Raw genomic sequence first — 14,136 nt, forward strand, 5'->3', positions numbered from 1 at the left:
CATTGTTTGTTTCTACAAACCAAGAATAGATTAAATTTGTATGTTTTAGCGATGCAATAATATATTGTGAAACTCTACCGTGGTATACAAATTAATGGTTATACTGTGTACAGTATTTTTACAAAAAGCGACTGGAAAGAGAATCTCACCTGTATTTGCAGATTTCCTTTTTCCCCTTGACCTTCTCTGAGACTTTTTACTCATACACCCATTTTATAAAATGGTTTACGTAATAATAACAATCAATAAATCAATAAATGTTGCTCTATTCAAACACAAATATTCCCCGCTGGCATATATAAAGGGAGATGAATGTTGTAACATAGTCACAAACTAGAGCTACGTCAAAAGCTACACTTTTGTTTTGTTTACTAATTCAATTACTTTTCCAGGCCTGGAAAATATGATTGTGATAATCTAAGACTTTTTTAAGGTTTCCTATGACTTGGTAACCTTGTAGTGTAAGGATTGATTTTTTAATCCTTTTTTTGCATGCTCTTTTAAACAAGACATCATATTCTTTATTTGTGGTTTGGAAAATTAAATATATTCTGCAACATTTGAGCCGTTTATGTATGCTTTCTAAGACTTTCAGTTCATACACAAATGCATGTAAAAACTGGCAGATGGATGAACTGAGCTCATATTTTTCTCATTCAGGTGACACCTGAGTGCTACCTGTTACTGTGGTCTCATTGGACCTGTACACACACACACACACACACACACACACACACACACACACACAAACACACACACTAATGACCCTTCATCTGTCCTCCCACACATACATGCATCCTCCACTGCTGCCACCTCTTGCAGCTTCACTTGGTCATGCTGTGATTAGGGATCTGTGTCCCCCATCTGTCATTTCCCCACAGCATTCACACACACATACACACATATATACACACACACACACACACACACACACACACACACACACACACGCTGGCAGTAGTCATACTCTTTCTGATGCTGTGCAGTGGAAGCAGAGTGCAGTAGACTGAGGGGATGCAGACTGGATCCAATAACTGTTGGATTCTACGCTTCAGGTGTTCTGGACTTCAATTATTTATAATCTGTATCTCTCACACACACACACACACACACACACACACACACACACACACACACACACACACACACACACACACACACACACACACACACTCAGAGCCGGCAGCCACACAGGTGGTTTCACCAAGCTGGATTTGTAAGACGCATGAAGCCAAATTAAGCCTTTAGGGGTGCAGAGTGCAACTGACACGGATCGGGAGAGTGAGTCTGCATCTAGTCATATTCTCGTTAGGAAGGAGAACAGGGATCAGCTGGTGTGAGCCACAGGCAGAATGAACGTCAGGACATTCAGGAAAAAAAATCAATTATACTGAGGAGAGCTGAGCAGGAGGGAAACATTTTTACCGCTGATAGACAGAAAATGCAAATCAGTGGGAAAATTGTTTCGGGGGAATATAATTTTCTTTCAGAAATACAGTTTTGAATAAGTCAAAGACGCCTTCACCGATTTTCAAACACAAATTACATCAGTTCTACACTGTAAAATCTGACAAGTTGATTTCACTTGAAAAAACAAGGAATCTGATTGCCTTGAAAATGAAAGTAAATAGAAATATGTCTTAGTTTATGTTTAATTTATATCTAGTTGTTAATTTTATTTGAAGTTTAGCTTATATTTTACTATACAATATATCTGTATTCTGCTGGCTGCAAACTAGTTCATCATTGACAAAATCATTTTTTGTGATGATCCAGTAAAGTCAGAATGACTTAATTTACTGAAGATGATAACAAGGTAATTTCACTTGTCATTTTTAAGTTGCAACAACTTCACAAAATTAAGCAAATACATCTACATTCGAAGTGAACACTAAAACATAAAGTAAACATAAATAGTTACATTTACCTTCTCTTTTCAAGGTAATTTGTTTACAAGATTATTTTAAGTAAGATCAATTTGTCAGATTTTACAGTGCAGGAACAAAAAAAGTGAACCATGTTTCTGCACAGCCTGATCGCTCGGAGATTTTGGGCATGGCTCAGCATGACTTAGTGCTTTTAAACTACCGATGGGAACAGCAATGGACTTAGCATGATTCGACTCGAAGAGGACAAAAGTGCAAGTGAAAAAAAAACCTACAAGGACAACCTCCTAAAGTCCTCCACTTCTTATTTCTCAAAGGGGATATTTATGTGGTCAAATTCAATAAAATCATCAAAAAAGGATGCAAAAATGTCAAAATAACTTACTGTGAGTATATAACTAAGAGAGATCCTGATCTCAATGGTTTTTTATCTGGTTAAATAAAGAATATAAATAACTAAAAGCACGTGTCCCTCACCTTGGTCTTTCCCAGCTGCCACTCTGCGCTGCTGCTGTCATAGAGGTGCAGCAGCTGGATGCAGCTCCCCCGGGGGTCGTCCGGCATCGTCACGCCCCGCATCAACACCTTGTACCTGCAGAGCGGCGAGGTAAAGCAGAGAGTTCGAGTCCAGATGTCCTGATGTGGTTTACAGGACAGAGCAGCAAGGATCGTATTTGCATCTTGTTTGAATATTTACCAATAAAAGACCAAAAGGTAATTCTACAGCGTTTGATTTTGTTTTAATCTTGATGTTCAGGATCTTTTCATTCTATTGCCTGCAGATTGATATGGGTTTTTTCTCCCCTCAACTTAACTAATATACTTACTCATAGCATTAATTTTGTTTTTACTGATTTAGGAAATGAGACTACATGGAGAATATTGGAATTTAACCCTTTGAACCCTGAGCAAGTTGGTGCTGTTTCTTTCAAAAATGTGGAAAAGGGCAATCGGCAACTTGGTAAGAAGTGTTTGACAAAATGCAAGAAATTAACAGATTTAGAAAATAATTTTTAAGAAGCTAGGGAAAAACTACATTTTTAAATATTGCAATTACGCATTTAAGATTTTGTTAAAAAAGTTATTATGATTTTTGAGCACTTTTTAAAAATTTTCTTTCTGTTACTGATTTTTTAAAATTATTATTTATTTAACTTTTTTTTCCATCAATCTTCCATTAATTTTCAAGTACTTTTTTTTTTTTTCTTTACCAATTTCTTGCTAATCTTTGGGTCATTTCTTCTTTCAGTGCTCACTGCCTTCCTCCCATGTTCAAGGAAAAAAATCAAGTTTTACAGGGTTAATAAAACATCTGCTTTTTTTGTTATCTGTTGTTGCTAACCTGCAGAGATTCAGACAGACAGAGCATCGTGGACAAAACCATCAGTAAAATCAGTGTTGGTGTGTAGAGACAAACCTGGAGCAGAAGTCTTGGAAAGGTCTCCTGATGGGGAATCCAGTGCGTCGAATCTTGACCGTCTCCAACATGCCGGAGTATCTGAGCTGGTTCAGAACCAACGTCTGATCAAACTGGTCAGGCATCTAGACGCAGACGGTGAAAATAGAAATTTAGGATAAAAATAAGTACATTTTGCTGAAGATTGTCACATTTACATCTGACATAGCCACTTTTGGGCCTTAGGAAGATCTTTAAACAATGGTTAAATATGTCATAAAATGATTAAAACATCATAAATCCAATGTAATTTTACACCAGTTTAAAGCACATATGTATTGGAGCATCTTTGAGTACTTAGAAGGTGCTGTATAAATCCTATCTATTAATATCGTTACCATTTTATTGTGTTTTCAAGTTTAAGACAAGACAATATATCTTTTGCTGTTATTAATGAAAAACATCCTAATATTCTTTACTAAATTTATGCTGATTTCACACAACAACGAAAGTCACGTCGATATGTTCCAATAACATTAAAAAATCAACTTAAAATAACCAACAAATTTCCCAAAAACACAAAAATCAACCCAAAACAGAGAGGATCCAACAGTATCCTGCAGCATCAGCTGATGATTTTCACTCAGTGACAACAGGACACTTTAACACCGCAGGACACTTTCATTGATGTGTCCTCTGCAGCTCAGTCCAGTCAATGCAGCCGCTGCTCTCAGGACATTTTTATAACGTCATCGATTAATCTAGGACGCCGTGCACAATGTGATCCTCTCATCCAGCAGCGTTTGACGTAGGTGTCAGTTTTTCACAGCTGTGGTGATTGATTTTATATTCAGACTCAATAACTGTTTGAGAGCACTCACAGGGTTATTATAAGGCGTACTTTACACGGGTGAAAGGGTTAAATGTAACAAATTGTGCTTTGTTGTTTGCATTCTACATAGAAAAGGACATTTAAAAACGCTGACAAGGTTTTATGGAAGGTTTTTTTTCTTTTTTGGCTACTGGGGGTACAAGTGGAAGAAGCTGAAAACACATCTGACGTGTTACTTTATTAAGTGTTCATGCTGAACAGCAAACACAAAGCAAATGTCTGTTTGTCTCCCACTGATCAAAGTCAGCTTCATAATCACTCTCTTACCTGGTCTCACAGAAATATGTGAAACAACAATGTGGTAAGTATTCTTTTGACATTATGTGCTGGCACTTTACGTCCTTTAGTGTACTTATGTCACTTTACATCACTATATGTGCTTACATCTCTTTACATGTTTATGTCAATTTACATACTTACGTCACTTTATGTACTTTGATCACTGAATGTTGTTAGGTCAATTTACGTGCTTATGTCACTCTACGTACTTACTTTACGTACCCAAGTCACTGTACATACTCACTCCATATTCTTACATCACTTTAACTACTTAGGTCACTTTATGTGGCCTATGTAGTCACTTTAAGTACTTACATAACATTACACTGTACTACCACTTCAAGCACATGTATTCAATATTATATCAATATTTTATTTATTTAAAATTCATTATCTAAACCTTACAAAGTAGTTTTGGTGCCAAAACCCAACTGTGCTGTCGTCATGCAAATTTCAACAAAATAAGTGCCCCTACTATGACATGTGGTGTTCAGAGTTTGTGTTCACTTCACGTATTTCTTTGGGATCTCGTTGTCACTCTCCTTTTAGCTCTCGTTTTGTTCTCCACCAACTCCTGATAAAATATCTGCCTCTTTATAAAGAGCTTTAGCTGCTAAAAGTTTCACTTCCCTCACCAGGTTGTGTCTAACTGTGTCTGGATGCTGTTTGCTGCTGCAGTGAGCAGTGAGTTTATCTTCGCTTGTTTGGTCAAAAAAAAGCTGCCTGCTGCTGGAAACACACAGACTGAACCAGTTTGTAGGTTTTAAAACCAGAACTTTGATCCAAAACATGCAAAACAGCTGCAAAAAATTGTCCTTTAAATTCCTTTGAGTGCTGAATCAGTCAACCTTCGTCATATGACGTCTACAGCCAAACCCCCACGCCACTTCCATCCCTTTAAACGCCAGTTCTTCACATACATAACGCCGCATACCACTCACACACGAGTACATACGACAGCAGCAGCCAGCAACAAATCAAAACCCTCCACAGAGCACACTTGGCAGTGAGATACCATTATGACTTACAGAAGTGCATTCAGTGAAAGCCATTTTCCCGGGGACCCCTCTCGCCCTGTAACCTCGGTGGGCGTCAGGGGGCTCAGAATGAGAGGGGGCTTTCATGCCCGCTCGTAATGCCCCTTTTATTCAGCGCCCGTCTCCCCTGATAGCCCGATGATGGCCCATTTGAGCCGCAGAGATGAAGGGAGGCCAATTCACCACCAGATCTTGACTGGGTGATTGAATGGCGCCCTTTAACTGCCACCGGCGACAGAGAAGAACCTCATTAGCATAACTGACATTTGCATACGTCCAGGCCGCGGCGCACAAAGCCGAGCGGTGTCAGGAAGCTGCCCTCTGCCTCCTGCCTTTCTTTGCCTCCTGTTTACTATCTCTATCGTTTCCTCTTTTTTGCTCAGATTCTGGCAACGGCTCTTTCGGCGACTCGTAAACAGTCGCTTGACCAACTCGGTGAATGAAATTTCTTTTTCATTCTTCTTTTCTACCTTTATTTCAGTTTCTGGAACAGTCTGGAGGAGCGTCACGCTGTGTCAATTTGAAAAACAAAAAAAAGGTCTGCAGCTGAAGAGGATCCTCTCTCACTTCAGCCATGACGTCTTCTACCTCAGATCCATTACATCAGGTCCATTTTATTCTTTCTATTCAGTATTTCTAATAATGTAGAAACTAAAGCTGCCTGAAGTGGGGATGAATAGCTCAAACTGACATGAAAACAGCTTTTGTACCTTAGAAATTAGTGTCAAGGTTTGAATATTTGACACAAAATGTATCACAAAAGTCTCAAATTTTTTTCACGTCTTTGTCAAACTATTCAATGAATGTCTTTTCTATCTTTGGAGCTAAGTGCTTATTGTACTCAGTATTTGTGAAAATGTGAAAACACACTCCAGCTGACAGAGCGGTAAGTTCAGTTTGGAAATACAGCCATTTAGCCGGTTTACCCGTGTTTAAAAAACCTGCATGCAGCCGCTGACTATAAAATGTATTCATTCTGAAAATGGGCTTTGTTCCTCTTTATAGTTTGATGTGCAGCTGGTTTTCATGGTTTGGGCCTCTTTGTTCCAGTGCAGAGAAATGTTAAAACATACAGTGAGATTTTAGAAAACACCTAAAATGCTCTTGTGGCTTAATGGGAGAAAAACCTCTGCAGCAGTTTCAACATCTGGAGGAAACTGGAACCAGACAATCAGAGGCTGATAGAGCAGCAGATTAATGCACCTGTTTGACTGTCGCATGTCTGAAACTGTCCACATATTTCTGGCCATGTAGCACAGAATTCAAGTTTTCAAAAACTGGTGGGTTTGTTTGGATATTAGGCCTCTCTAAACCATATAATTTAATTCAAAATTGTTTTCATAACACCCATTAAGAAACAGAACAACGTCCTCAGTTTCAGAGTCGGACTAATGATCATTTATGTGCATTTGGGGAGAATGATGAGTATTAAGAATACTTCCTCTGGGATTAGTCAGCTACACTCCCACGATTCATCAGCTCAGAACAACAACAATGATGTAAATCAGCATCCAGAGGCAGGCAGACCATCTCAGGCCTCTACAGGGCCGTGACAACAAAAGCCCGAGGGGCGAACTCAGTGTCTTTCTCAGCCTAACTTCCCCGCTTACAGACTCAAAAGCTCGGGACATTCAACAGGACAAAAGGGGGGCGTGGTAGTCCGCTCCCGAGGGGGTCGGGAACCAGCGGGGGGGGGGACAAGCAAACTAAGGATGAGACGTCCATCATTCTCCAACAGTAAGACGGTACAGAGAGCAGAGCGCCTCAAGATCCTGAATCTTCTTACTTTAGTCGATTTTAGTTTGATTTCAGCAAATATTCTTAAGATTTTCAAATGACCTCTTGACAACTCACTGTAGACCGATGAAATGTGAAGCAAAGACTGGGAAACCTTGGATGAAGTTTGAATGCTCGTTTGTGTCAATGCAGAAAAATTCAGGTTCCCACGGTTCTGACACTCTGCTTTCCCAAAAACTATATCGTTGAAAATGCACTTTAGCGCCCGGAGTGGCAACAACCTCATCACCCAGAAAATACTGACTCAGAGGCATCTTAGAGCGCTTTAGAAAAACGATAGGAAAACGACTGCACTGGAAACCTCAAAAATGAAGATTTCAATATTGAATATTGAAGAATCTTAACATTTTTTAGATTTTTTAGATTTATACCGTAAAATCACAATTGCAGGTTTCCATTAACCTTCAAACACGAAAACATTTTCCAAAAAACGTTTCTATTCTAAAGAGTTTCTATGCTCACATGAGGTGATGTTTCATGTGATTCAAAAAAAAGCCGTATTTTGCAAAACCACAACGGAAACTCTTTTTAGTCTTTTCCAGGTCACATGATGCTATGGCTATGTGCGTGTCCCCTCATGATGCAGCAGGAGCTACAGAGCTGTTATTGCGTCACATAACACGCCTACGTGGCCTTGGATTGAAATAATGACGGCTAGTTTGGTGGCTGCAACAGAAATAAAGCTGCTAATGTTTTGAACATCCATCGCCATGGTTACTGGGATGTTATCACCAGAGGAGAAGTCACTCAGTAGAAACACACTCATCTCACAATTTTTGTTTTATCAGCATTTTGAAAATATCACTTAAGTATTGTGCAAATCTTTAATGGAAACCTGCCAAAAGATCCAAAAATCCAAAGAGACACTTTTTGTTTCTTTTGTCTGACCAACGGTCCAAAACCAGTCCTCACGTCCGAGAAGTTGGATCTTCTACGTATTCTGTTTTACCGATAAAGTTGGAGGCATTGTGAGACTCTGTACGGATCAACATTCCTGCTTTAAACGGGACTAAGAACATCTGAGAGCATCTGGAGCCCAAAGACCTCTGAGTCTCTTTGTCAGGAGTCTTGTTTCCTTCTGGGCGTCCAGGTCTGAGTGTGGGAGCCAGCAGGGATTATCTCTCACTGCTCAGTAGGAGCTCCTCCGCTGAGTTTTGGGGAATCCCTGGAACAATGTTTTCCGCTCATAGAAGGACATAAATCCAGCCTTAATCCCTGACCCGGCTGGATTTAGGTCTGACCCAGTTTGGAGGAGGATTCTGGTGGGTTTGAATTTCTCATAAACATCAGTGATACAAAGGAAACCTGCAGAGGTAATGCTACTGACGGGAAACACATGAAATTAAAACTTTACTGCCGCTGACTCGGTCTCCATTATCTGAGCTCCTATCGTCATTCACAACTGAATAAAACGTCTTGAATCAGCTCCAGTACCCAAAACCCCTGGCACGACAGAGCGCCTCATTCTAGCATCGCAAAAATCGATTTCAGACTGACGGATCAACAGCAGTGACGTCTGGTAATCTTTAACTAAAAGAGAAATCAAAACAGAGAAACTACTTCTCGTTATGTTTTACGTTCCAGCCTCCGTTAGAAGAACAGTCACAAAGCTCACAGACCTGCAGGCTCCCTCTGAATTAAGACGGTCTGCTCTTGAAACTCAATGTGGATCACTTTAGTTCTGAAAGCCATCGAGTCCAATAAACGAGACGACAAACAGGAAACACCGGAGGGACTGACTGTTCGTCCCGTATGTCGCATTATATAACTACACAGCATTAATGACAATGATGGGATCTTTTCGTAGTTCTTCAGAAATAAGATGTCGCACATTTGTTGATCATCGATTGGTAGAAAATGACGTGTTCTGGTCAGAACTGGGTTTTCTTCAAATGTGCAACTTGATTTTTTGAACTGAGATTTTCAACAAAGCATAAATAAGCTTTAACAGTTTTCCCAATTAAATATAAGCATGCACTTTGTAAACTGCAGCGGTCCACATATTGATTTGATCACACTTAACCCTTTGAAACCTCAGCAAATTGGCATTATTGTTTTCAAAAACATGGACAGAAGGCAATGAGCAACTTAATAAGAACTGCACCAAAAATCATCAAGAATTTCCTAGAAATTGGCAAAACAAAAAACAATAACAACATTTAAACAAAACAAAAGCAACAAAATGACCAGGGAAAAAAAGCTTAAAAATTATAATAATTCTGTAAAAATATTTTTAAATATACGAACATGATAATAAAAATATAGTTTTCTGGAATTTTCCCCCTGGTTTTTCAAAAATAATTTTCAAAATCTTCTAATTTCTTTTAACTTAAATAAATAAAACCATTTTGCTCATGTTTGGAAGGTTTAATTGCTTATGAAAGGCGTCTGAAAACAGCACAGAAAAAGTGATGTCAATCCAGGTTTACCACTGCAGATCTATTTCACCATCTAATTTGCTGTTTTGGTCCAAAAAATCTAAACTGATCGAGCAGGAGAATTGGATATGAATGTCTCATTTAAAAACACCTTCAGACATCCGAAATTTTCCTTGTATGCCACTTTCTTCAGTGAATAGTAACAAGACATTTGTGTGCAAAAGTGTGCAAAAGACTGCAAATCAAACTAAAGACCAGCCTGGATGATAAAGAAACTCGCCTAACGCTTCTGTAATGTAGCTGCACACAGACGGCTGCATCTCGCCCCATTCCACAGCACTAAACCCCTCAGCTGGACGCTTAAACCTCGTGCAACAAGCGCGCGCTTGAACACTGCCCATTTAAAAAATCATGCATCAGGTCTCACCGTGCATCCTCGCTCAGAGCTTCGCCTCCTTCAGGGTTTGTCAGATCAGACAGAAACAAATCAGAAAACGACAGAAAACTTCCCAGAGCTGCTGTCTGCCTGCCTGTGAGCGGCTCAGACACACACATGCACACACTCACAAACACACACACACTCTGCCACCACAGAGTCAAACAAAGGCTTTCAAACCCAGAACTCCACTCCCCTTTTTGTGTGGGGAGGGAGGGCCGTGGTTGCCATGGCGATGCGTCTCCTGCTGAGGCTAATTTGTGCTGGCCACTTGTAGGGCCTGACAGTGTGTGTGTGTGTGTGTGTGTGTGTGAAAGAAAGAGCAGGCTGTTTACATTCAAACGTGGTGTGGTGACTTTTGTGTCCGCTCAGAGCAGCTCACTGGTCTGATGAACTGGTGCGTCGCTGCCTCAGACTGGCTGAACTGGACTGAACGTGAGCTTATCATCAATCAGCTTCCCATCGCATCATATCAACTGTGATCTTATCATTTTTTAAAAAATATTTCTCATTGTATCCCAGTAAAAAAGCATATTATGGAACAGATTTTAAGGTAGATTTGTTGCTTCAGATCTTCTGCTGCTGGGTTTTAAGATACACACAAACAAGCTTTTGTTAATATGCACTGAAAAACCTATTTATTTAACCTGGCTTTTCATAAATGTAATCTTTAAATCTCAGAGTTTTATATATATATTTATATATTTCATTATTTTGACAGCCTGTGCAGGACCAGTCGAAATCAATGGACTCTGATCAGTCTCCATAGTCACTTGTTATTACTGTCAAAACATGCACACAAGCACATGTGCACACACACACACACACACACACACACACACACACACACACACACACACACACACACACACACACAAACACACATACACACAAGCTATACTGCTGCCTGGGATGGTGGATGGTGTTGCTGCGGTGACGAGCGACTGCATCATTTGATGAGCGTAGATGATGAGGATGACAGCTTTTAGTGAAGGAGTGAGTGTGTGTGTGTGTGTGTGTGTGTGTGTGTGTGTGTGTGTGCGTGTTCACGTAAGCATGAATTGGAGTTGTTGTGCCAAACACAGACACAAAGGGAAATGTCTGTAAATGCCAACAGACTGAGATAAAGTGTACAAATCAATAAATATATAACAGTTAAAAGATAAAAAAAGAAAGAAAGAAATAAAAAAAGAGTTCATCATGTATCATTTACCAGCTGGAAGCTTTTCATGAGCTCCTTTCTGTTGCCAAACAGGTACTTCTGACATTTGTCACAGTTAGTCCGTCACAAACGGTGTTTTTTCATCTCTCTCAAAGAGGAGATTTTAAACAGGAGAGAAAGACAGATTAAAAAAAACTCATACGCAGTCACATTTTAGGTTTTGTATATTTTAGCTAATCCAAAATGAGCTTATTTCTTTGTTTACATTCAACCTGAGTCAAAGAAAAGAATTCAAAAGATTTCACGAGAAACTGAAGTTCAGCTGGAAGATTTAGGCCACATTTAGATGAGAACAGACCTACAGAAAACAGAATAATCTTTCCTTTAAGTTCATATGATAACATCGTGAAAAAGATCCTCATATACGTGGATCCGCAAAAACAACCGAAAACACTGTAAATAAATATAGCAGAATTTTCCTTTAAGGAGTAGTCTTGTATAAATGTCTTCTTTGGTACAATAAAAGGTTTATATCCAACCAGAGAGATTTAAAACAAATTAAAATGTCACAGAGAGAGAGAGAGACTGCTATCAGACTTCACTTTACTGCACACTGTCTCAGTGTGTGACTATTAGAAAGTGTACGATACATGCAAAAATGTGTGTGTGTGTGTGTGTGTGTGTGTGTGTGTGTTTGCGTGTGTGTGTGTTTGCGTGTCTATGTGTGTCCTAGTTGTATTTGGAGCCAACAATCTGTCCGCACTATTACGCATTCGGTCAATATATTGATATTTCCACAGAGACTCCACCAACCATCTGCAGGAGTCTCGTGACCCTGCAGGCCTTCCCAACACACGTTACATCGCTGCCCCCGAAATCACTGCTGGTCTGTTAACCCTTTGAAACCTGAGCCAATTGGTTTAATTTCTTTTAAAAACCAGGGGAGAAGGTAACCAGCAACTTAAAAAAAAGCTGTCCTAAAAAGTGCTAAAAATGAAAAATATGTATGTATTTGATTTTAAGATTAAAATTAAGATTTTAATATTTTTTCTGTATGTTTTTTTTCTGTATTTTAAATGTTAAATTTTTTTTGTTAAAAAAAGTTTTTTTTAAGTTCCCTTTTTAAAAAAACATTTTTTGTGTAATGTTCTTGTCACCTTTGACTCATTTGTCTGCACTTCGTGGGACATTTCTTGCAAAGTCGGTTATTGCTTTTTTCGCACATCAAACCGAGTTTCAAAGGGTTAAAGAGCTCGTGAAAGGTACCTGAAAGAAAACTAATGTCAACACAGGTGTCGAAGGGTTAATCTCACTTTCTTAAAATACTTTTTTAAAATGTCAAAAAGAAGAAAATAGAAAAGCTGAGCCTGAAGGTTTCTGAGTTTGCCTCCTCTTTTCTCTCCTCCCCTCTGACACCTGCTCAGAGTCGAACTGGCAGGCGACAGGGACGCCTCTCGGGGGCTTTTAGGGGCCACGTGCCGTGTCGCTCTGACCCTTGTGTCCCCTGGGGACCCCCCCCCCACCTCCTTCTCTCACTGAATTAAGCCTCATTCAAAAGTCATCATGGCGCCTTGTTTAACATTCGATCAGAAGAGGAGTCCAGACGGTCGTGTTTCGCCTCATAAAAACACGCCGGCTGTCCAGCTGGTCTCCCACAGGACGCGACGGATACTCACAAGAGCGCGTCTTATCTACGGTCCCCGTTATCTACCCATCTGTTTGTCAGAGAAGAAGAGAAGAAACTGGCCTTCAGACGGAGCGAACTAAACTCGATTTTCCACGTTAATTAGTATCTGTATCTTTCCATCTTTAGAGTGACTTTATAGGTTTTGATCTTCAGAGCGACGGACTAAAGAGGCGGGTTTCCATTAACCCTTTAAGATGTGCAAATTGAAATTGGGAATACAAAATACGTCAAATGGTAACGTCAATTTAAAAAAAAACGTTTTTATGCTCACATTAGGGTGGTATTTCATACAATTCGAAAAAGCAAAATTTCACAAAACTGCAATGGAAAAACATTTATTGGCTTTTCTAGGTCACATGATGCTGTGAGGTCACATGATGCTGTGAGGTCACATGATGCTGTGAGGTCACATGGTGCTACGTTTTTGTGCTTGTCAGTAGGAACTGGCTCCCTCATGATGCAGCAGGAGCTACAGAGCTGTTATTGCATCACATAACTCTGAGAAAGTTGAGCGGATCATCTGGAAGTTTTAAATCTACACTTCCTCTGTGAAATCGTGGACTATCAGCTCCCAGAAATCCCTCATACGTGGCCGCTCCCACGTATAAGGGGCTCGCCTTTCCATCATGGCTCCATAACACGCCTACGTGGCCTTTGATTGGAAATAATAACAGCTAGTTTGGTGGCTGCAATAGAAATAAAGCTGCTAATGTTTTGAACGTCCATCGCCATGGTTACTGGGATGCTATCACCAGAGAAGTCGCACAGCATCACTCAGTGGAGACGCAGTCATCTCGCAATTGTGTTTTATTGACATTTTTGAAAATTTCTCTAAATTTTTGTGCAAATCTGTGATGGAAACACACATGGTGATGATGACTCAAAACCAAATTTACAAATCAGTCAGTCAGTACCCAAAAAACATTGAGATTCTCACTCACACACACACACACACACACACACACACACACACACACACACACACACACACATGGTGACGGACAGAGGGAGCCTCTGTGTCCGTGCGGATTAAAACTCCCCACAGATGACGGACAGAATCACATGAAGTCTTCAGTGACGGTACAGACACTTTACATCTGCGTCACAAACCTCCGAGCGTGCACATCTGGCCGGAGTGGAGTTTATTAACATTCAAGCTCACAGTTAACAACTGAACTAATGCAGA

General features: G+C 39.9%; 1 protein-coding gene across 1 annotated transcript in view; it reads right to left on the minus strand.

Annotated features, from left to right (window-relative positions):
- Positions 1 to 14,136, minus strand: part of myo10 (myosin X) — a 161,579-nt gene that overhangs the window by 43,509 nt on the left and 103,934 nt on the right. Inside the window, exons 20-21 of the mRNA XM_088085923.1 lie at positions 3,304 to 3,428; positions 2,364 to 2,478 (exon numbers count right to left, since the gene is read on the minus strand). Coding sequence (XP_087942049.1) covers positions 2,364 to 2,478; positions 3,304 to 3,428 — 240 coding nt within the window. The remainder of the gene's footprint in view (positions 1 to 2,363; positions 2,479 to 3,303; positions 3,429 to 14,136) is intronic.

This window comes from Plectropomus leopardus, chromosome 12, assembly GCF_026936395.1.
Source record: "Plectropomus leopardus strain MGB_pleo_1.0 chromosome 12, ASM2693639v1, whole genome shotgun sequence".
NCBI classification, from domain to species: domain Eukaryota; kingdom Metazoa; phylum Chordata; class Actinopteri; order Perciformes; family Serranidae; genus Plectropomus; species Plectropomus leopardus.